General features: G+C 38.6%; 1 protein-coding gene across 1 annotated transcript in view; it reads right to left on the bottom strand.

The window, feature by feature from the left end:
• Positions 1–24748, bottom strand: part of SPTA1 (spectrin alpha, erythrocytic 1) — a 76965-nt gene that overhangs the window by 37468 nt on the left and 14749 nt on the right. Inside the window, exons 12-23 of the mRNA XM_087827846.1 lie at positions 24219–24329; positions 16672–16749; positions 16376–16531; positions 14996–15200; positions 13210–13391; positions 10300–10543; positions 8871–8993; positions 6332–6549; positions 4566–4658; positions 2712–2849; positions 1324–1475; positions 580–766 (exon numbers count right to left, since the gene is read on the bottom strand). Of these exons, the coding sequence (XP_087683972.1) occupies positions 580–766; positions 1324–1475; positions 2712–2849; positions 4566–4658; positions 6332–6549; positions 8871–8993; positions 10300–10543; positions 13210–13391; positions 14996–15200; positions 16376–16531; positions 16672–16749; positions 24219–24329 (1887 nt within the window). The remainder of the gene's footprint in view (positions 1–579; positions 767–1323; positions 1476–2711; positions 2850–4565; positions 4659–6331; positions 6550–8870; positions 8994–10299; positions 10544–13209; positions 13392–14995; positions 15201–16375; positions 16532–16671; positions 16750–24218; positions 24330–24748) is intronic.

Raw genomic sequence — 24748 nt, 5'->3', positions numbered from 1 at the left:
ATCATCTATCATCTATCTAATCTATCATCTATCATCTATCATCTTCTATCATTTCGAATTCCACTGGAATCCATCATAAAAAAGAAAGGAAGAAAGGTTTACACTCATTGCTAGTTATAATAAAACGAGTCTGGAAGAATAAAGGGGAATAGAAGGGTTTTAAGTGGATGGGAAATTAGAAATTGTCTGGCTTTAAAGTCAGGTTGTCCTTCCCGTCTTCTCACCCAGCCTCTGCCCCATAATTAGACTTTACACACAGTCCCACAACACTAGTCTCAATCTATGCAGAAGGAACACAGTGCAATTTTTGAAGAGTTCAGGGAGATTACTACTCCCTGAAGGGCTTAGGAATAGCAGGAACTACGGGCTGCAAAGTTGGGAGTGACTACTTCTCTCTGCATTTTCCTTGCACTTACAATGCTCAGAGAGAGATTTAAAACGTGGAACTCTCAGAAGCTTTGGGGAAGACATTTATCAATTTGAAATGAAAGAATTACTTAGGAGGAGGAGGTATAGAGTAAAAGGAAATAATAACAACCCTCAAAACATTGTCCAGAAGAAATGGTGCCTCTTTCTCACCGTTTGGAACTCATCAAACTTTTTCTGCAGCTCCCAAACATCCTCTAGTTCCACACCGGTGTTTTCTGCCTTTTTCTTTTGGATCCAGTCCAGCATATCTCCTCCCTCATAGGCCAGGAAAAACTCATTGTAACGTTGCAGTAGACAACGTCTGCGCTTTTCTGCCCGGTCAAGGAGAGAGTGATACCTAGGTGTATAAATGAAGAGAATGGAAAAGGTGAAATATAAGATAAAGGAAACACAGAAGAATAGAGGCAGGGTGAGAGAAGCAGAGAAGAAAAGGGACAGAAAAGAGAGAGAATCAAAAGAAAAACAGTAAAGAAGGAAATACAGATAGAAGCAAAATAGCACTGAGAGCAGAGACACACACACACGCAGTGTTCCGTTTAAAAATAAAAATGTCAATATTCTAATAGCGTGACTGGCTACATCTTACAGAAGTAAAACATTGACATTCCTGCTGACAACTGGAGATGAAACAGCCTGGCAGAGTAAACAAAATTCATATGAAAGTCAAAAAACCTTTTTATAACCTCAAATGAATGCTAGGCGGGGAATCTGAAGACGTGACTCTATTGTCTGACCTCAGGCAATTGACTTAATGGTGCCGGGTTCTCTGCCTTCATCTAAAAAAATGAAATCTTTGAAAGACCCTACGTTTACTTTCAGCTCTCATGCAGTCGTGAGGTGCCTTTGGCCAGTAGGAAATGTTTGGCCAATCCCCGTCCAGCCTCCAGAACTTACTGGTTCTCAATCTGTTCCTGGCGCTGGGCGATGCTGCCTGGCTCCTCTCGCCAGCGCTGCGGGAGCGTGGGGAACTCCTCGTGGGCCAGCTTCCTGACGTAGACAGCCGGCACGAAACCCTGGTGGTCATCAGCTTCCACCTTCCACCAGTCCTGAAGGGAGAGCAGACCCCCACTCCTTCTTTAGTTCTTGAAAAAGCCACAAACAGGAGAGGGTTCAACTAAGTCCCTAAGCACAGACACAAGCTGATGGCCAAGAGAAGCAAACCATCGCTTATGGGAGGAGCATTATAATTTTCACTTATTAAAAAGAATGTAAATAATTAGTTTCAGGAATTGCAGGAATTAGCTTCTGAAATCAAGAAATATGACAGTTGATGTTAGGCCTTTAACTTTGATAAGGTTTTTAAAAATCAAAGATAGTTCTTTTTGTGTGGGGGGTTTTTTGTTTTGTTTTGTTTTGTCTGGGAAAAGCGCTTCTTACAAAAGGGCAGCTGTGAAATACAGAGACTTCTGTAACAATGACTTGGTTTTTCTTAAAGTGAAAGGATGGGTGGGATCCAAGGAATCACAGCAGTAGATGGGACAACTTAGGAGCATCTCCAAGTTATTTTGAGGAAACAGCAAGAAAACTCAAGGAAGCGGGGGATAAATAGTGATGGAAGAAACTTGACTTGGGGTGGTATACACACAATACAATATACAGATGCTGTATTATAGAATTGTGTACCTGTATAAATTTATTAACCAATGTCACCCCAATAAATTCAATAAAAAGTAAATAAATAAATAAGATGCTTATGGTGTTGGCTTAAAAAAAGAATTACTTAGGTTATTAATTTTCAGTGTTTCTTTTGTTCTTGTGTAAGTATTTAAGGCTTAAAATTTTCTTACCAAATGTAGCTGTAACCCAAGTTCTTTTATTTCATTTTATTATTGTTCATCTTGAAATACATTTGAGTTTTATTACAAAAAAATAAATAAAGGAAATTAAATTGTTAAAGACTTACCTTGCTCAGGCTCATCCTAACCTCAGCCACTGTTGTTCCATCACTAGGAACATTGTCACAGAAGGGGAACAAGCCATGAGATGGAAGAAAGGCAGTTTAATCCTTTAAATATATTATAGAACCACCACTCATTGCTTATATGTTTCGAGGCAAATTACTTAAAATCTCTGGGTCTTCATTTTGTTAACTGTAATTGATATTATAATCCCAAAAGATATGTATGGCATACCACACAAAATCTGGAGGAAAGATATTTAAGAGAGATAGCAACAGAAAAATGCTTACTGACTAAAATATGGATTGGATCTGGCAGGGCTGGGAGAGATGACTGTGGAAGAACCACCTTGTTGACTGGAAGAAGGTTAGAAGGAATATTCACCTTGTTGATGGAACTGAGCAGAGTTAAGACATCATCTTTCTTCATGGTGACTTCTCGGTTGCTGCGGGCCTGGAAGTCATATAGAGCCACAACCCTCTCTTCTCGAGCTGCTCCCTCCACTGGTGCAGCCTGTTGTTGCTAAATAAAAACAGGAAGAAGTCCATGTGAGTTAGCGATTGGAACTATCTCTCTATAGAACCTAAGAGTGTGTGTGTGTGGTGGTGGTGGGGGGGGCTGTCCCTGGGCCTGACAAGAAAAAGGAACCTCTGGTTGGAACCTTTCACATGGCTGACAGTAACAAAAAGATCATGGTATGCCATTTTTGGAGATTCTGCCCCACCTGAACACTTCTCAGGGGACAGGAAGGCTGGGCCGTATGAACACACAGTGAGCAAGTGAGTGTGTACTAGGTTGGAACTATATTAAGTAAGCCATCAGCTCTTAAAGCAGGTGTTAAATAATTATACACATCAATGTTTCAGAATATTATTTGAGAAATTTAAAGACCTGTCTCTCATCACCTTCATTCCCTTGGCCTCCACTAACAATCCTTCTAACCCCTTCACCTTTAAATTATTATATCAAGGAACTGTGGATTTTCTTCTTTAGACATGGATATTCTATAGCTCAGAAAAGGCCACAGATTTTTAAAAATTGAGAACGTGAACTAAGATAAGATATTTTGTATCTCCCTTTAGCAAGCAACCTGTTCTTCAAGGTAGCCTCTGAATTTTACTTTCTGCAAATATCAGATCTCTGAGAGAATGGACAAAATATACTACCCATAAGTAATGACCCACACCCTCAGATTGGAGCTGAAAATGCACCTCCCCTTAGAGATTCCTCTGATTTTATGCCATTCAAGTATGCGTTTCCTCATAAAAAACAATGCATAATGTACCTGTTCTTGTTTAGGCACCCACTGTGCACAGCTTGGCAAAGGCATAGCACAGACTCTCTGTCAATGCATATTGTCTGGACATGGTGACTATGTCTTTTGTCTACTCCCAGTGTGTGAGTTTCAAGCTTCTCAGTAGAAAGAATTCTTTGAATATAAGAAGTGTTTTTCTTTTCCTTCTTCACGCAGGAGACACTGATATCATTTAGTTGATTCCAGCTTCCTTCCCTTCAGGACATTCCTTTTCACCCTACACCCCAGGCATTCTTACATTCTCAACCATCTGCGTTTCCCATCTCCCAAATTCACTTCATTATTTTATGCTTTGCTTCATTTGCTTTCTTATCTTAGTAACTAAAAAATCCTTGTCCTTGCCTGCACAGTAAACCACCTTTTAAAATAATAACTCAGATAAAGTGAATTATTAAAATTTTCCAATATTTCAGTGTTCTTATTTCAGGAAAATGGAATACTATTTTCTTCGACACCATTTTCCTGTCCATATATCTATTATATGCACATATTTGGTTAAATTTCTGACGCTCTAAAAGACTATAATTTTCCTGGAAATAAGGATTATTTTTTTTATATGTTTGCAAATGGTAGACATTTGACAAGTGTTGGTATAGAAAAAAACCAATAAAAAAAGGAAAGGAATCAAGAAGGAATATATAAGGAAGAGATGCAAACAAAATAAATAATAAAGAAAGAACAGTGAAAATATACAAGGAAGGAAGGAGGAAAGTGAAAAATAACACTTATCTAGAAGTCCCTGTGGGTTAAATCTCTGTAAATGCTAAGAAGATGCTACAATTCCTGTACATAAGGATCATAGAACTTACTATTTCCTTTGCAATTGTTTCCTGGATTATAGAAAATAAAGACCAGTAATCAAGAGAATTCCTTTATCTTTGTTGTGAGTATTGTGACTCTTGTCATCCCTAACTTTTTGTTACCTGGCAGGTTTCTGCCTGGTCCCGTAGAGCTTGCATACTGTTCCCAAAGGCATTAAGATCCACTAGGAAGGCTTCATGCTTCTTTAGAAGAACCTGGATTGGTGGATGGGAAGATCATCAGAAGGAATCCAGAAAGATCAGTAAGCATCCCTGGGGGATGTTCCAAGTATTACTATGGGTTACTCTGACTGTTCTAATTTCTGTAAAAGACATTTTCTATTTAAAATAGTTATTCTTAACCCTAAATTTGTAAGTATCAAGAAAATAGGAGTTAAAAAATGAATAATTCCAAAGAGGACATACAGATGGTCAAGGGACATATGAGAAAATGCTCAGTGTCACTAATCATCAGATGCAAATTTAACCTACAATGAGCTATCACCTTACACCTGCCAGAATGGCTGCCATCAATAAATCAACAAACAACAAGTGCTGGCGAGGGTGTGGAGAAAAGGGAACCCAGTACACTGCTGGTGGGAATGCAGACTGGCGCAGACACTATGAAAAAAGCATGGAGTTTCCTCAAAAAATTAAACATGGAGCTGCCATTTGACTCAATGATCCTACTTCTAGGAATATATCCTAAGAACCCAAAACACTAATCAGAAAGAATATATGCACCCCTATGTTCATAGCAGCATTATTTACAATAGCCAAGATCTGAAAACAGCCCAAGTGCTCATCAGTGGATAAGTGGATAAAAGAGCTGTGGGACATTTACATAATGGAATACTATGCAGCTATAAAAAAGAAGGATTTCTTACCCTTTGTGACAGCATGGATGGAGCTGGGGAGTATTAAACTGAGTGAAATTAGTCAGGCAAAGAGAGACAAATATCACTTGATCTCACTGATAAGTGGAATCTAATAAACATAATAAACTGATGAACAAAATAGGTCCAGAGACATGGAGGCATGGAAAAGACTGACACATCTCAGAGGTGGGGGATGGGAAGAGATTACCCAAAGAACTCATCATAGATACATACATGCATAACCAATGGACACAGAAAATAGTGTGGTGAAGGCCTGGGGTGGAACAGGGTTTGGGAGGAGAGGGAGTAAAGTGGGGGGTGGGCGGGAATTGGGAGACATCTGTAATACTGTCAATAAAATAAATTTTAAAATAAATAAATAATTTCAATATATTTGCTTCACTCAACATGGAGTCAAAAGTGCACAAGCATTTTACCAACACACATCAGAGTTAAAAGAAGATGCTGCTGATAATGGTACTTTGTAGGATTAAACATTTGCATAACTTGAGATGCTCATTTAATTACTTCTAGTGCTGAGAGTTTATGAAATGCTATATTGCATTCCCACAGGACAATGAGCGAAACAAGGAAATTGATATAAAAGGTAGAATGACCTTCGATTTTTTTTCTTGTCCCAACATGTCTGTCTGATTTTATTTCAAAAAACTATTTAAGATGACTATGTCTCAAAACTATGGTTGGTTGTGAAATCTGAAGGTTCCTCTGGGAAATTTAAGATAGGACCAAGACAGGCATGGATCTCTGGCCATGCCTTTTTGACTTTAAATTATTTCTAGAGAATCTATAGGTTTCTGTGAGATTAGGAAAGTGTAATGTATCTTTTGGGATCTCTGCCAACTCTGAGGGTATCCCAGCAGGTGAAGTCCAAAGGCCATCATATCACTCTGGAAACCCCAAATAATCTAACAAAACCTGTAAATGTCTTACAAATGAATTTGGTACTATTTGATGAATACTAGACAATGCCCATCCCCATGTCCGCCTTACCCCAGCTGCCTCTTCGTCAGCCCCGTAGTTAGTGTTGTCTACAATAGGCTCCTTCTCTCGAATCCATGCTTCTGCTTCATGCAGGTCAGCCAGGTACTGCTGGATCTGGACATTGGCCTCAAGATCATTTTGTCGTCTAGCAGCTCGAGCTTGGAGAGACTCCATATTCTCATTCAAACTCTTGACCCTAGAGGCCACATCTTCTGCAGCAAAGTGTCCTGTGGAGCAGTTATAGAAAAGGTTAGTGTTACCCTCATTAACATTCACTACAACTCGATCTTTTTGGTGATCTTGGGGAGAGAAAAGGAGTGAGGATGATGCTCGATGTTCTCAATGTGACATTTTACCCAAATTTCTGGAAATTAGTATGCTGGATGCTAATGAGGGATAGATGTATACGTGTGGTGGTGTAAGTGTCTATGTGGTGGCTAATTGAGTGCTATGTTCTGTTGTACACACCGGAAAACACAATACCTATGTGTGGGTACTGCTCAGAGTTCCAAAAACATGGTTTCTCTAAACTGAACAGAAAATTCAACTTACGGCTATTTCTGCTCATAAAGGACTGATTGCTATAGGAATTGTTCTTCACCTCAACAATTAGAAAACAGGACAGAAAACTGTAAAATGCAAGGATTTTCAGACAATAGGCAGAGGACTGTGACTCCTGAGAGGAGGGAAAGAAATGAGGCATGCCCACTGAGTGCCAGTTTATGCCTGGGTCCGTTTCTAAGGTGTGGTGCTGGGAGGGTTAACCCAGACAGAAGACTGAATTGAAGAGACAGAAATGAGAGTTATGGGGAGACAAGACAGGTAGAGATTGTGGAACCAGGTACTGAAAGGAATAGTGCTGCATAGAGACAGAGCTTCAGAGACATGCAGGGGGGCCCCTAGAGGATTAAACTGATTAGCCTTAAAATTGTACTTCCAGGATTCCTTTATAATTTTAAAAATTATTGGGGGCCATTCTAAGCTTTTTCTTATATGGTTATATCTATAGATAGGTACCATATCAGAAATCAAAACAGAAAGAATTTAAATGTATACACAAGTATACATTCCATTAACCATGGGAGCAATGGCCTTATCGCACATCATGTAGACTCCAGAGAACTGCACTGTATGCTTATGAAAGAATGAGTGTGAGAAAGGCAAATGTCTTAGCACCGTTATGAACACCATAAAACAAAAATTAGAGAGTCACTACCCTCGAGTAAACACAAGCACCTGCACATGCACACACGCACCACAGGACTATAGCTAATAAGCAAATATAGAGAGTAAACAAAATTATAATAAACACACAGCAGATCCAAAGAAAGCAGAAACTGATGGACAAAGAAAAGAATAGCAAAATGTTAGATTTAAATTTATCCATATTGATAATTGCTTTAAATGTAAGTGGTCTAAATGCTCCAATTAAAAGGGAAAGATGAACGGACTGCATAAAATAAAAGCAAAGCCTAAGTATATGCTGCCTGTAAGAAATCTGCCTTAGTTGTGTTCTGTTCTTGCACAGGAGCTGGACTAATCTTATCTGCATTGTTCCGATTTTAGTATGGGAGCTGCTGAAGCACGCACGGTAAGAAATTGCTGTCAGTATAAAGAAACTGAAGCAAGCAAAAGGGTGGAAAAACACGTGTTGTGCAAACATGAGTCAAAGACACTTAGAGTGACTATGTTAAAGTCGTACTAAGTAGCCCTTAGGGTATCACCAGGGAGATATATATATATATATATATATATATATATCCAATAACAGGGCTTCAAGATACATGAAACTAAAAGAAATGAAAAGAGAAATAGATAAAATCCACAATTACAGCTGGAGATTAAAAAAAATAAGACAAGTCACTATAGTAAAATAGGAATAGCAAATAAACATGTTTAGGTTCAAATCACTCAAACGAGATCTGAATGTTTGTTCAGAAATCTTTTAAACTATACTTTTGATAGCTGGATACTGGCTGGCAGCAATTTATTTTTGAATCAATAGAGGAAAAATCATAATGTAATCTGCATTGGCTATACCACGCCTGGTATATGATATTTGGTTCTGAACAACATTTAATCAGTAGGGATTTCTGAAGATGGGAGATCAGAAAGATAAAAGGTATTGGGACTATTACAGCAAAAAATGTAAATAAATGCTGCAATTTACAATAAAAACTCTAAGACTTTGGGAACCTCAGACATTTCTTTACAGATTTGGAAGTTCCCATGTGGGAAAAGTACTTGACTTGTTTTATGGGGTTCTGTAACTTAAATTCTGAATTTTATAATTTCTACAGAGAATTATATTGATTATCAGGGTAATATATTCTATTTTAATAATTTGTGCTTTACAGAAAAATAGAAATGACTGGCTCATGAGGTAGAGAGTTTATTATTATTAGAATATACAAACATCACATCTGTCACAAATGCCCAAGGGGAATTTCTGCATTAGATCGTAAGGTGGATAAGATATCTTTAAATTCCCTGGAAGCCCTACAGTTTGGCATGGGGATGAGTTCAGCTCCATCTGAATCATACATACCCTCCTCTACCATTTTGTTTCCCCTCTCTGTTATCTCTCGGATGCGTGGCTCGTGGCTGGCAATGTCAGCCTGGATGACCTGGTGTCTGTTCAGAAGATTCTTTGATGCAATCAGGTCCTTGCCTACAGAGAAAAAGTAATTTTAAGGTCTGGTATTGTTCTAGTGTATGGAATAACAAGAGGTTACTTTGCTCCTTTTTAACTCTCAAACTTACAAATTCTTTCCTTTGAGGTTCTGCTTATTGAGTGGGCTCCTGAAATCTGTACCATTTATCTGAATTAACTCTGCTCAGCTTCGTTATTTCCCTTGCCTCTCTGTACTAAGAAGTTTCAATTCCTTCGCTTACAAAAGATGATAAATAAATCACTACTCTCTTTGGAAGACAGGTAGAAAGGTAAATAACTTTCCAGCTTAAACTTCCAATAATATGCAACTGATTTTCTTTCAGAATGTTGTGGTACAAACCTCAGGATCTTCTACTTCTAATTTCTGCTTTCTAATTTCATTTCTATGGGTGTCAGGGAGTTATTAAATCCTCTCAATTTAGGATTTTTCACCATAAAATTGGCACAATGTTACCTGTTCTACATCTTTATTTGTAAGGATTAGAAATAACATAAAAGCACCTCACTCATTGCTTAACATTAGCAAGCGTATAATAAATACTGTGTATTGTTAATTTCCTCCATCTTCTTAGATCCCTAGTGCTTCCTCCTCTCTCCCGTCCATGCTTCACCTCTCTTCCCTTCAAAATTTCCTTCCCTATGCTTCATGCTAAATGCCTCTCTAGACACTTTCTATGCCAGTTCACCTTTCAAAGAGGTCTTTTCTCCTCTAGGAAGTTTTCCCAGACTAGTCTTCCATTGTCACCATTGTCTATACCCTCACAGATGTTCCCAATACACGCATATGGAGTTTGTATTATATTCATGTGCACTTTTTTCTCTATTTCAATGCAAGTGTCCTGGCACTGACGATGGTAAACTGATAGCCTCCAAAGAAAATGAAAACGTGTACTTTATCTGCTACGTCACCCCCTTTATACTTGTAATAGCTCACTTGGTTATAAAAGGGACCCCTTGACAATAGAGACAAAAACCCTTGGTACCTCGAACACTAACCGTCACTGCTTAGCCACGGACCTTGGCAATAACATAAGTTAGTGCAAGGAGCCAAGAGCGAGCACTCCAGCTCTTCCAAAAGGCCTTAACTTCATGGCACTGTTCACGTCTGATTTTAGGACATAAACTTTTACGTTCAGATTTTCAAAACAATTTCTTATGGAAGATTGGAAAGAGCTGAGAGTAAACTTTGCACACAATCCCCCCACCCCCACCCCACCCCCATGGCTAATGTATCCAGATCCCTCAAACAGTCTGTGGACCTTGGGGCCCTCCTTGGGGCTCAGCTTGCTCAGTCTGTACTAACCAAGGAAGGTGGAAGCCGCTGAAGGTTCTGTCTCTTGGATCCAGGCCTCCTCATCTTCTGTGTCTCTGCAAATCTGCTGCAGCCGAAGGAGGTCAATGAGCTTCTTCTTCCGGGCAGCCAGTGGCTCTTTGAGGCCTTCAAACTGGGACACCAGGGACTCCTGCCTTGCCCGTATGTCCCCAGCATCAGGATGACCCGTTTCTTCAAAATATGCCGCCAGGTCTGTGATGATGTCTACCTGTTCCTAAGGAAGAAATTGAATGGGTCAGGAAACCCTGTCATTTAGTAGACAGGGATGGGTGTGGGGAGGCCATGGAGAGAATCAGCTCCAATACGTAGTGCATTAGGACTTCTAATCAAATGCGTGGAACAGAGCAAAAGGGGTTGCTACTTTGAGGACCATTTCATCAATCTTAAAGAGTTATTTATGGGAAAGTTGCTTTCCAACACATTTCAGAAAGAACAGAACATTTATAGGCTGTTCCAAGGAAATCAGATGTACAAGAACTATAAGGCCTTAACTGTTTGGGACTGCTGATAAGTTCGGTCTTAAGGAAAATGTTGCAGGGGCTTCTTCAGTCTCCGTTCCCCTTCCATTGTCTTTCTCTCCCTTTAAAATGAGCTGTAATTATAAATACCACAGACGCTCTGAGGCTGAAGTTTGTTGCGTAGTAGGAACAGTGCCTATGAGATGAAGTCTGATGTCAAGAAACAAATGTCAGAACCTCAGAAAGAGAAAAGCAAAGGCGCTGCCTTGGTCAATACCCAGTTGCATGAGAGAGAATACATCACAGCCCCCATTTGGGCCATTAACTGAGAAAGGAGAAATACAGAAAACAGGCTTACAAAAGATCTCCCTGGAAATAAAATTTTAGTTGTATTCCTGTATGCTAAAATAGATACAAAAGATGCATCCTTCTAATTAGTGAGGTCAGCTACAAATGGCCTGGCAGAAGCAGACATATAGGGTTTTTGTTTGTCTGCTTGTTTTGTCTTTTTGATGGGGTAGTGGAAAGAGGTAAATAAGAAAAGTTCTTCCAGTGGTTGACAGAGACCTGACTTGGGGTGGTGAACACACAATACAGTGTACAGATGATGTGCTGTGGAATTGTGCACCTGAAACCTGTATGATTTAGTTAACCAGTGTCACCCCCATGAGTTAATAAAAATAAATAAATAAAAATAAACATTTAAAAAGTGCACAAAAAAGTTCTTCAAGAGGTAAATGAACAGTAAGCATTGGTTTTGCTTATTCTATTTTGGTATCCAATTCTCAACCTATAAAGGTTTTGATCTCAATTTGGAACAAACCATTAACCATCAATAGCTTCTTAAAACATATACTCACTTATCCATAAAATATGAGAGGCTCCATAAAGAATTAAAATTAATATCTCTCACTAACCAACTCTTCTCATCTCTTAGGATATTTTAACTTTGGAAAACATCACAGTGTAATAGAGTGATTTTGAAACATCATAATTATCATCATCACTATGGATCCACTGCATTATTTGAAAGCCTCCAGTGTTATGGAAGAAGCCCCAGACTAGGAAGACAGAAGACTGTTTCTGTTCTTGGCTGCCAGTCAATTGCCGTTCAGTCTTGGAGAAGCTCTTTTACCTGTTTTAATTTTAGTGTCCTCTATAATAAGAACTTTGGGCTAGAAGGCATTTAAGATCCTTCCTGACTTTAATATTCCATATCTGAAATTTCTTTTGCAAGCATATATCTTAGCTTCTACTCCAACCAGGAGAACCAACTCCTGGTAATTAGATGCCCTAAATTTCCCCCAAAGGGTCACATATTTATTATGTTTATTATGTATTTATACATTTTGTTCCTTCTCTTTGTATGTATTTGTTTACCTTTCACCAAATCTTGTTTTCCCCTCCTTTGAAAATCTGTCCCAAATTCTCTTCCCCTATGTTAATATCAAAGCCATCTTCATACAGTTTTTGTTTTTCTACCCCAGCCTTTTACTTCAAGCTCTATCAAGCCATTCTTAGAGCTGTATAAATGATTCAGTTTGTTTTGTTTGCTGTCTTCTATAGATTAGTCTTTCTTTCCCATTTCATTCAAAGTGACCAAAAAGCAGATATCATAAAAGTATATTTTAACAGACAGTTTAGTGAGACGTTCTAGGAAACAGCAGAATCATTTTTAAACACAAGCTAAGAATCCTAGGGTTGAGAAATTGAGTCAGCTGGAACCAGATTTCCACTAAGGTTTCTGGAAATTCACATATACAGTATCTATACTCTAGAAACTTGCTAGATAAATGTATTTTAAATAATAGTCCGGTGGGATTCGGGGGGGGGGGGCATAACCTGAAACTAAGAGCCTAGACATCTGTATCATAGTCCTGGCCTTGGTGTGAATTTTCTCTCTGAAGTCACTTTACTTACACAGGTTTCAGTTTTCTAAACTAAAACAAACAAACAAAAAGCCCCAAACAAACAAACAAAAAACTGGTAGGATTAAAGATATGTTTAAGCTTTGAATTGCAGAATGCTCAAACAAGAAGAGGCAATTTTAGCCAAACCCTATTCTACAGGTGAGGATATAGAGGTGTGAAAGGTTGAAAAGACACACCAAAGATCACATAAGTAGTAATTGACAGGCTACATATAAAACCCATGGTTCTGGATTGAATGTGTGGTATTATATCAAGAAAAGTCAATAAAGTCTTGTATCAGCCATGGTGTTCTGACAAGAGACGCTAGGCAACCAGGAGAATGGTTGTGTAAAAGGAAATATTAGGAAGAGGCTGTTTGCCAACTAAAATCTTTGAATTTTTACCTTTAATTTCTTGATCTCTTTCTCTGAATAATAGTTATTTATTATGAGTTTGGTCAGAGGATATACAGGTACTTTGGCCTGCAACTGGCCAAAGAGCTAGTAACAAACCTGACGAGCAGCCACACCGGACTCCAAGAAGTTGTGTTTCCTGAGTAGATTTTGTACATCAGCCAGGCCTTTTCCATAATCCTCAGAGGTAGCCTGCCATTTCACCTCCTCTAGCCAGCGCTTCAGGTCTTCTGCATTGTGTTCAAATTGCAGCTGCTGGTTAGCGTCATGCAACTGGGTCCCTGCGAAAGGACAGTAAGTATAAGATAGGTACCACAACTGCTTCTCATTACAAAATAATATAACTTCCATCAACTTAAGGAGACATGTGTCTTGATAATCCAATGGGAAAAAATTATTATCATATATCATTAAACAAGAAATCACCTTAAATTTGTAGAACTTGATGGTACTTATTTTGAATAAAGTAGTGTTCTCAAAACAAAGTGAGGTACACTGTGAGGTACCTCTCCAGTGAGGTACACTGCCTTTGTGTTAGATTTTAAACAGCTTGGGTATTTGCACATGTCATTTCTTGCTCTCTATTGAAGCCTCCTTTTCAAAGGGATTTAAACTTAAATACTGCGTTTTCCAAGAGAAATATAACACTTGGGTTTAAAATTTTGAAGTGTCTTTTTATAAATGTCTTTCTTAGAACTTTGTTAGCCCCCTCTTAGTGCCTGTCCATCACAAACCATGCCCCACAAATTTCTCTTCCAAAAAATTTCTTGATCATGCACACTGCTCCCAGATAAACTTTAATTATATGACCTTATAGCAATTATTTACATTATTCCTGTGTAGTAATTACTGTATTTCCTGATGGTCAGGAGTAATAGCGATTTCTTATTGTTACAGTCAAGTTGGATTTTTTCCTACTTTTCAGAATGACATCAAACAAAGTCAGTATGCTATATGTCTTCTATAACCAGGGCAGAGTCATGGCTACAGAAGATGTTTAGAACAAGGAGAATATTAACAAGAGAACCTCATTATTTGTGTTAATTATGATAATTGATTAGTTGTCCACACCAAGAGGTGAGGTTAAATGTTAACAGAAACATTCAAGTAGATATGTGGGAATTTTTTAAAGAGCTCACAGCAGAGCCCAAACACTTCAAGATAGGGGGGAAAAAAAAAAAGCAGCAAGTCATCAAGCCATATTTATAAAAATGAAATATTGTGGGAACATCACATGTGGTACTGACAATCTTTTAATGTTTAGTTTACCTGGGTCAGAGTATCTTGTCTTGTCTATGGAACCAAAATACATAAAACTTAATTTAAGGACACTAGTTTTAGGTGCATAGACAATACAGAATTCATACTCGTTGAATATTTATTCAAGAAATTTTTTTAAAAGTGAAAGAAAAGTGAGGAAAACAAAAGTAGTTTCAGTAAAAACAAAAAACAAACAAACTACATGCATGAAGAAAACATAAAATTTTGTAAATGTGTAGTGTAGTAAATTTAGGTTAGATTCTGAAAACTTCTTGACCAATGGAGGAAGACACAGGGAAACAAATGAGTAGCATCTTTTCTCACAGAGGACACCAGGTAAATTCAAGGTGGTAATGATGAAAGTGGTAGGTTTCAGGATGGAGAAACTAGTCTTTTATTTTTTTATTTTTAATTTTTAAATATATCTTTATTGATTTCAGAGAGAGGAAAGGAGAGGGAGAGACAGAGATAGAAACATCAATGATGAGAGAGTCACTGATGGAGCCCACAACCCAGGCATGTGCCCTGACTGGGAATCGAACCCTGATCACCTGGATCCTAGGCCGATGCTCAACCACGCCCGGCCGGGTGGAACTAGTCTTTTAATAAAACCTCTGCTACTAACCTTTCTGTGCTGTGGCATCCAGCAAGTCTTTCCAGAGGCTGGCAACTTCAGCCATGCGAGCTGCCACACTGTCAGAGGCATAGTGACCAGCCTCAATCATCTCCTGGCCAGTTTTCTGTAGGTTATTGAGGAGGGTCTCATTGGCTGCCAGTTCTTCTTCAAAGACTTGCTGCTTTTGAACCCGGCTCTTCAAGTTCTGTGCATCCTGAGACAAGGTGAAAAAAATAAAAGGAAACCATTACTTAAAGAATGAGGGGGAAACATCTTGAGGACAGGGGTTACTTCTCATCACGTACTAAGGAGAAGACAGAAGACTGTCCTTGTCCAAGTGCAGAGCCAGAGAATGCTTAGGAAACTCACGTGTGTGATTCTCCCTTCTATGCACATGGCAGGCATGGCTAATCAAGCCCCGAAGTCCTTTCTATGGAGCCTGGAATCATTTTGAATGTGACACCTCACACAAGAAACAGCAATCAAGCAGAGCTGTCATGAAGGGTGGAAGTTATCTTCCGTTTCTGCCCTAGTGTATCTACCATCTGTCTTTCTGCCCCATGTAGAAGAGATCTGTTTAACCTACACGTGCGGGAACCATAACTCCTTTAGACAACACAAGCAGACGGGTGCTGAGTTTTACAGAATAAAAGGTACAGATAAAGTAGTAGCTCCAATAGTTCTATAAAGATGTATGAACAAAAGGATCTGAGGTATACATTTAAGACTAAATGATAATACAGGAATTTCCCAAAGTAACACAAACTAAAACAAAAGGGAGAAAATTCAAGCCCACGTTCACCTTCTCCAAAACTCATGCCTCTAACTCCCTGTGTTAAAATGCCTCCTAAATAATTGGGTAACTTTGGGAAACTGACTTCACAATTTATATCCCTGGTTTTCTCATCTATAAAATTAGGAGTTGTTCCCTTTGAACTAAAAAACTCTGTAAGTCTCTATTATACCAAACCCATCGGTTACTTCTGAGTGCCAAGTAGCTTCCAGTAAATTTTGAGTGTACATTAGGATTAAACACAATATTTTTCTACTATAAGAGTGTAGAAGGGAGCAGAAGAGGTGTTAAAAAGACAACAAAGAGCTAAATAAGGAACAGTCCCTCCCTTACAGCGTTCTATTAAGGACCATTGGAAATTGTGCCGGGAAAAAGGGGTGATGGGCAGCAGGGTGGAGGAAAACCGGGAACTAGATTCTTGGCTCTTAACGAAATAGATAGCCTTAGGGGAACGATTGCCTGTCTATGAGACTCTGTCTCCTCATCTGTAAAATGAAGCTTACTAACTGAATTCTATGGTCCTTTCAGCTTTAGGATTATAATTCCATGAAACTAAGTCCTGATAAAAATGTCCAGGGCTGGAAAACCCTGCCTACCTTATAATCTTCATCATCTGCCAACTTTTTCTTCTTGTTGATCCAGTTCTTCAGGTCGTCTGAGTCCTGATACAGTTGCTGCAGAAGCAATGAATCCTCCAGCAATCTGCGTCGAGTGGCAGCCCTTTCACGTAGGGCATGCCGCCGAGCCAACAGCTGCAAGACCATGAGCAAACTCACTGTCAGTTAAAGCAAATGTGGACACATGAGATTCACTGTTCACACTGGTCACCATGCCCCCATCACTTTTCCTGACCCTGGCGCACAGACAGGCACATGTGAGCCCTTGAACATACCCCATCCCGGATAGTAGCGATGTTCTCTGAATCATAATGATCATTGTCAATCAGTTTGGTTGCAGTCTTGTCTAATGTCTGAAAAACAAAACAAAACAGGGTTGTTTTAACTCAGTGACCACCCACGAGTATGTGGCCACAGTTTGGGTAGCTATTTAAAGAAGGAATCATGGTAACATGGAAAGAGGCCCTGTTATAAATTGTATTTCAAAATGTAGGCCTTAGTTCTATTATAAATTTTTTGAAGAGCCTTCATGCTCTTTTCCACAGTGGCTGCACTAATCTGAATTCCCACCAACAGTGCAAGAGGGTTCCTTTTTCCCCCACATTCACCCCAACACTTGTTGTTTGTTGATTTATTGATAACAGTCATTTGGCAGGTGTGAGGAAATATCTCATTGTGGTTTTCGCTGTGAGTTTTAATATGCATTTCTCTGATGATTAGTGATGTTGAATATCTTTTCATATGTCTATTGGCCATTTGTATGTTCTCCTTAGAGAAGTGTCTATTCAGGTCCTCTGCCATTTTTTAATTGGATTGTTGTTGTTGGTGGTGGCAGCGGTGGTGGTGGTGGTGGTGGTGTGTGTGTGTGTGTGTGTGTTGAGTTGTATGACTTTATAACTTTTGGATATTAACCCTGATTGAATGTATCATTGGAGAATATTTTCTTACATTTAGTAGGTTTTCTTTCATGTTGTGGTTGATGTTTCCTTTGTTGTGAAAAAATTTTCAGTTTGATGCAGTCCCATTTGTTTATTTTTTTCTTTTGTTTCCCTTGCCCAAGTAGATATATCAGAAAAAATATTGCTGAGAGAAATGTCAGAAATTTTACTGCGCATGCTTTATTCTGAAAGTTTTATGGTTTTGAGTGTGACATTTAAGTGTTCAGTCTGTTTTTTGTTTGTTCTCGCGTATGGTGTCAGAGCTTGGTCTGGATTCACTTTTTGCATGTATCTGTCCAATTTTCCCAGTAACACTTGTTGAATAGACAATCTTTACCCCACTGTGTGTTCTTGCCCCTGCTGTCATATACAATTGATCATATAGTTGTGGGTTCATTTCTGGGTGCTCTATCCTGTTGCACTGGTCATGAGTCTGTTTCCATGCCAGCTCCAGGCTGTTGTGAAAGCTATAGCCTTGAAGTCAGTTTGACATCAGAAAGCATAGCCTCCAACTTTGTTCTTTTTCTCAAGACTGCTGTGGCTATTCAAGGTCATTTGTGCTTTCATATAAATTCTGAATGATTTGTTCAAGTTTTGTGAGAGATTCTATTAGTATTGTGATAAGAATCGCATTAAAGCTATAGATTGCCTTGGGAGGTACACACATTTTAATGATGTTATTATTCTCTTTAAGCATGAATTCCTTTATTTGAATCTTCTTCAGTTTTTTTCAGTGTCTCATAATTTTCTAAGTACAGATCTTTTACCTTCTTGGTTAAATTTATTCATAGGCATTTAAGTTTTTTTGAGGTAATTAGAAAGGAGGTTATTTTCTTAGTTTCCCTTTCTGATAGTTCATTATTGTTGCACAGAATGCAAACAACTTCTGAGTATTTATTTTGTATACTGCTACTTTACTGAATTTATTTACCAGTTCTAGTAGTTTTAGGATGGAATCTCTCTCTATATATACAGTATCATGTGAACTGGAATAGCCACTATGGAAAACAGTATGGAGCTTCCTCCAAAATTAAAAATAGAGTTACCATATGACTCTGATTCTGAGTATCTACTAGAAAAATTTAAGTAGATTTATTCTCTGTGATTTATGCAAAGCAATCATGAGAAAAAAGATCAAAGCTGTTAGTAGTTGCTTAATATATTTCAGTGCTTCCTGCTTGGGTGAATATATATTGAGACATGTTATGTCTTCTTGATGTAGTGCTTCTTTTATCATTAGAAAATGTCTTTGCCTGTTGTTACCATTTTACCTTGAAATCTATTATGTCAAACGTAAGCATGGCTACACCTGCTTTTCTGTGGATACCATTTCTTGCAGAATCATCTTCTGCCCTTTCACTTTGAGTCTATATTTACTTTTGTAGCTTATATGTATCCCCTGAAGGCATCGCACGATTGGGTTTTATTTTTTAAACCAATCTGCTATGTGCCTTTTTATTGGTGAGTTCAGTTCATATAAATTTAGGGTGATTATTGGTAGATGAAGATTTCCTATATCCATTTTAGTTTTTATTTTCTTGTAGCTCTGTGCCTTCATTGTTTCTTTTCCCTTGTTTTTCTATCTGTTGTTTCAGTTTGACGGTATTTTATAATTTCTTCCTTTGTTTCCTCTTTTTTTAACTTACGTCTCTCAGTTTGGGGTTTTTGATGTGTGGTTACCATTAGGTTTATGCAAAAGAGAATTTCCCATATACATTAGTAGTTTCTCGTCTAAATGCATCTTATCTTCACCCCCATTGCAAAGTCAGACCTTTACCCCTGCCCCTTTTAAGTTTTTGTTGTCACCTTTAACCTTTATATGGATATTTAAGTGTATAGACCCTATTCTGAAAAAGAGTTGTAATATCCTGCTGCTGTCTGCCTGTTGGTGATCTTACTTATAATTTTGTGTCCTTTTGGTTTTTGTTGCAGGTAGAACAACCCCCTTGAGTGTTTCCTCCAATGGAGGTCATCTGATGGTAAATTCCCTCAGCTTCTGTATGTCTGGGAAAGTCTTAATTTCTTCTAAACGATGTATTTTTTTCATGCTGGATATATTATTCTTGGCTGGTAATTTTTCTCTTTCGGTAGTTTGAATATTTAATTCCACTCTCTCCTAGGTTCCAGGGTTTCTGTTGAGAAATCTGATGATAACCTAATGGGATTTTCTTTATCGGTTACTGTCTCTTTTCTCTGGCTGCCTTTTGTGTGTGTGTGTGTGTCATTAATTTTTGACAGTTTTAATACAATATGCCTTGGAGAAGCCCTTTTTGGATTGAAATAATTAGATGGTCTGTTTGCGTCTTTGATTTGAGGCTCTAGCTCTTTGCATAGATTTGGGATGATTTCATGAACTATTTGCTTGAATAGGCTCTCTGTTTGTTCTCTTCTCCATTTCTTCTTCTTCTGGTATAGCTATTATTCTTATATAACTCTTTCTGATGTAGTCAGATAGCTCTTGTAGAGTTCTTTCATCTTTTTTTTAATGCCTAAGTCTCTCCCTTCTTCCATCTGCACCATTTCTAGATGTCTATTTTTGATATCACTAATTATTTCCTCCATCTGGTCAGTTTTAATTCTTAAGCTAGTTCATTCTTTATCTCTTTTATTGAATTCCTCATCTCAAAAATTTTGATTTGTGTTTTTTTAAGTTTGAATCTTTTTGATAAAGTACTAATTTTGTTTGTTGATTTTGTATTTGTGTTTATTAAACTACCTGTCTGTGTTTTCTTGTATTTTGTGGATGTTTTCCAGAACTGCAATCTTGAATTCTCTTCTATTTAAATCACATATAGCCATGTCTTTAAGTTTATTTTCTGAAGATTTTAAAATTTTCTTTCTGAGCTGCTTTGTTACCTTGGTAAGTCACATACTTGATGGATTCCTACTCTGTCTAGGCATCTAGGTATAAGCAGCACTTTTCTAGTTGATTGACAAGTCCTTATGTTGTTTTCTCATAGGTAGCACTGAAGCACAATTTTTTATTTTTTCTTGCACTCCTCTGGATTTTCAGATCTCTGTGGGGTGGTGGATGATGTCCTGTGTTTCCTGGGAGGATGCATGTCTTCTCTGTGATATGGTTGCCTAAATCTCATAGCACCAATCCCACAAGGGAATATGGTGGACAATGGGGTTCAAAATCTGTAAAACCCCAGCGCTACTCCCTGCAACCATTTGCTGGTGGTAGTGCAGCCACAATGGGTAGGAAGGGGGTGAGCTGCAGTAAGTTGGCCAGTGCCTCTGTGGCTCTGTTCTCCCAGTAATGGTGACTGGCAGGCCTCAGAAGCCTCCCCTCTCTATCTCCATCTTTCCCTGGGATGAGTCACAGAGTGTGACTGTCACTCTGGGAAAAATATTTTTTTAGTTTCAGTTCTCAAGTTAGTGGATAATGTGCTCTGCAACCTGATACTCACTGCTACAGAGTCTTCTGAGGCCTGATGCTAGCTCTGGGAGGGTGAAGAGAAGCAGACAGGCTCTGTGACTCTGTTTCTCTGTCTGGTGATGGCAATTGCCAGACAACTGTGGCTGCAGCTCTGTGCTTCATTCCTGCCCAGGCCACTGGGTTTAGCCACAGCACATACTGACCACTACTGCAGGATTGCTAACTGTTTCTGCTCTTTCCAGCTGAAGGGAGTGTCAGCAGCAACCTGAATCCTCCCTTCTCTGGGCTGAGACCTGCAGTGAGCTCTGAGATGCAAGTTCTGGGCTGTGTCCCTGGCACCATCTCCGCTCTTCTCCCCATCTACCCGGTTTGCTTCCATTTGCCCACCTTTGGATGTTTCAGTGCATGAATCTCTCAGACATGTTTGTATGTTGAGCACAGAATCCTTTATCAAATTATAGCTCTTCAAATTGTTGAAATGTCAAGGGGAGAGATCAAGGGGACCTCTCATGCCTCTGACATCACTCCCTGAAGTGGTTCTCTTGCAGAAGCATATGTCTGAGTATTGTTTTCTTATTTATTTCATTACCCTATGTGTTTTGAACCAAGCATTTAATTCATTTATATTTGGAGTGAATATTGATAGATATGTAGTTATTATCATTTTATTATTCATATTTGTGTCCCTTTTTTCTCCTCCTTTTTCTTCTTCTTTCTTCTTTCTTCTTTCTTCTTCTAGACATCCCTTAAAATTTCCTGTAATATGAGTTTGGTGGTGATAAACTCATTTAGCTTTTTCTTGCTTGGGAAGCTCTTTATTTCTTCTTTAATTTCAAATAATAGCCTTAAGGGTAGAGTGGTCTTGGTAGTAGGTTCTTGGTTTTCATCACTTTGTGTATTTCATAACAATTCCCTCTGGCCTGAAAAGTTTCTGTTGAGAAATCAGCTGACATTTTTATGGGAGCTCCCTTGTAGGTAACTACCTTTGTTGTTGTTGTTGTCATTGCTTTTAAGATTCTTTTTCTAACCTTTGCCTTTTTAATTACTGTGTGTTTTAGTGTGGGCTACTTTGGGTTCATCTTGTTTGAAACATGCTATGCTTCTTGGAAATGAATCTCTTTTTCCTTCACCAAGTTAGAAAAGTTTTCACTAATTATTTTTTCAAACAGATTCTCAATCCCTTGCTCAGTCTTCTTTTTCTTATGGTACCCCTATGATGTGGATGTTGTCACACTTGATTTTTTGTGTGTGTTTTTTATCCTCACCAGAGGATATTTTCTCCATTCCTTTTCAGAGACAGTGGAAGGGAGAGAGAGAAACATGGATGTGAGAGAGACACATCTATTGGTTGCCTCCTGAATGCACCCCAACCAGGTGCTGGGGATTGAGCCTGCAGAGAGAAACATGGATGTGCGAGAGACACATCTATTGGTTGCCTCCTGAATGCACCCCAACCAGGTGCTGGGGATTGAGCCTGCAGCCCAGGTACATGCCCTTGGCCAGAATTGAACCTTGGACCCTTCAGTCCATGAGCTGATGCTCTAACCACTGAGACAAACTGGCCAGGGCTGCTTGATGGTTTTTTAGGTCTCTTAAATAATCTTCATTTCTTTTCATTCTTTTTTTCTTTTTGCGCTTCTGATTGGGTGTTTTTTGTTACCTTGTCTTCCAAATCCTTGATTCAATGTTCTGTTTCATCTGTTTTGCTGTTGATTTCTTCTAGTGTATTCTCCATTTCAGTTATTGTATTCTTTATTTATGAGTGGTTCTTTTTTATGGTTTCTATGTCCTTTTTACGTTTACTATCTCTTTGTTGAAGTTCTCACTGAATTCATCTATTTTTCCTCTAGGTTCATTGAACCATCCTTATGAACAGTGTTTTGAATTCTGTATCTGGTGGATGGCTTGCTTCTGTTTCACTTGGTTTGTTTTCTGGAGATATTTTTCTGTTCTTTCATTTGGGACATATTTCTGTGTCTCCTCATTTTATCTGTTTCCCTGTGTTTGTTTCTAGATATTAGGTAGACCTGCTATGTCTCTCAGTCTTGGCTGGGTGGCCTTGTGTATTTGGTGTTCTTTGGGGCCTAGTGATGTATTCTCCTCAATCACCTGAGTCAGGTACTCCAGGTATGTCCCTTGTGTAGGTTGTCTGTGCCCTTCTGTTGTAGTTGAGGCTTAATTGCTATTGATGCATTAGTGGTTCAGAATGACCCTTAGACTGACTGTAATGACCCTTAGGAATGGCCTGTGAGCAGGGGCTGGCCCCATGGAGCGGAATTTGCCCCAGTGAAATTTGGTGCCTATATAATGACCTCCTTTTGGTGTACCACTTGTAGAGCTAATTGGGTGGTCTTAAGCTGGCCATTGAGTGTGTTGCTTCTGTGGCTTCTTTGGAGGGACTCCAGTATATATCAATGTTAGATGCTGCTGGTGACTGTCCCAGAGCTGTCTGTTAGGAAGTACAAAGTGATCTGTGATTGAAGGCCTCTCTGCTGGGTTTGGATGCATGTGGGCAGGGGCACACTGCAAACTGAGGACAGCTTCCACCAGTGTAAAGCCTGAGGCAGGTCAGCAAAAGATCCATGGCACCCCAAAACCTGCTGTCACCAGTCAGTTGCCCACATGTCTGTAGAGGTAAGTTTTTACTCATATTTATTCATGGACCACCCACACCACCAAACTGCTAGAGCTAAAGATGGATTCAATAATTCAGAATAGAAAAACAATCTAAAATAAATGATAGCACTTTATAAACAACAAAATTATTTTAGACCATTAGCTTTTACCAATGAGAATAAACAAAAGAATTACATGACTGATGATTAACAGGGAACACTTGGAATTTGATTGTTGCTTTTGTTGTTGCAATAATGGTGGTATGTGTGCCGAGTTTCAACCAGTACCATCCTAGGAGACAGCCAAAGACATACACTATATTGGACCAATGAAATTTTTCTTACAGTTCCCTGGGCCCTGCTTATGTATCGGCCAGTTTTTCTGGACATTGTAACTTAAGGTTCACAAGAAAACTGCAGCAGCATTAGATGAGAAACTTAAACATGAAAATATGATTATAAAGAAAAAAATAAATATTACCTAGTTATTGTTTTTTCCCGTCTCTATTAGTAGAGAGGAAAAAAATTTTAAAATAATACATTCCAAACTTTTAAGTAGTAATTCAATATCGAATATAGATCTGATAGTTTCTATTTATACTGAAGTAAAAAGACAATAATTTAGTTTATCAAAAAATATAAATGTCATGAATCCTTAAAATTTTTAAATTATTTTTTGTGGAATGAAAAGAGTATTGGTAGAAACAAGTATAATTATTTTTCTGGATGTTTTCTCTTAAGAATAATTCTCATGTTATATCTAACAGTTACAAGAGTGATTCTCTCTAAGGATAAGAATATCCTTAGAGATATTCCTGCCCAGGCCACTAGAGGTTATGATTTATACAAACAAGAAACCAATCCCTAAATTGGGGCCCATTTCTTACTGTGATCTTTTCCTCCTGGGCAGTGAAGGCTTCTTCAAAGTCATCATGCTTCTGGAGAAGGGTTTCTACACCACCCAGAGAGTTTCCCAGGTCCTCATTTTCCAGGAAAGCCTATAGAAGACAAAAAGACATACATCAACTGTGCCTCATTGATGACAACATTCCTTTGGAATATCTCTGAGACAAGGACCAAGGGAGGAGGTGACGGAGTTGGAGAGCAAGGTGGTAATTAACATGAAAAAGTCTAGTAGTTAGAGACTAACCCCAAACAGCAGAAGCTTCAGACTTTCTTCCCAATAGTCTCACACAACTTTATCACCTTTGTCTCTAGGTCTGTTCACATAGAACTCTCCCAACCAATGAAGGCACTGTTCTGAGCTCTCAAAGCTGCCTCAAGAGGACCACTCACATCCTCCAGAAAATCTCTGGTTAACCTTGCCTGACATCACTATTTTCTCTTCCTAACCCCTTTATAATTTGATATTGATTTTTCCTTATGTTCATTTGAGGTTAAAGCCTCTCTGCTATGT

The sequence above is a fragment of the Miniopterus natalensis genome, chromosome 19, assembly GCF_054644295.1.
Source record: "Miniopterus natalensis isolate mMinNat1 chromosome 19, mMinNat1.hap1, whole genome shotgun sequence".
Classification (NCBI taxonomy): domain Eukaryota; kingdom Metazoa; phylum Chordata; class Mammalia; order Chiroptera; family Miniopteridae; genus Miniopterus; species Miniopterus natalensis.
The sequence above is the reverse complement of the archived record's forward strand: the minus strand, read 5'-3'. Positions and strand labels throughout refer to the sequence as shown.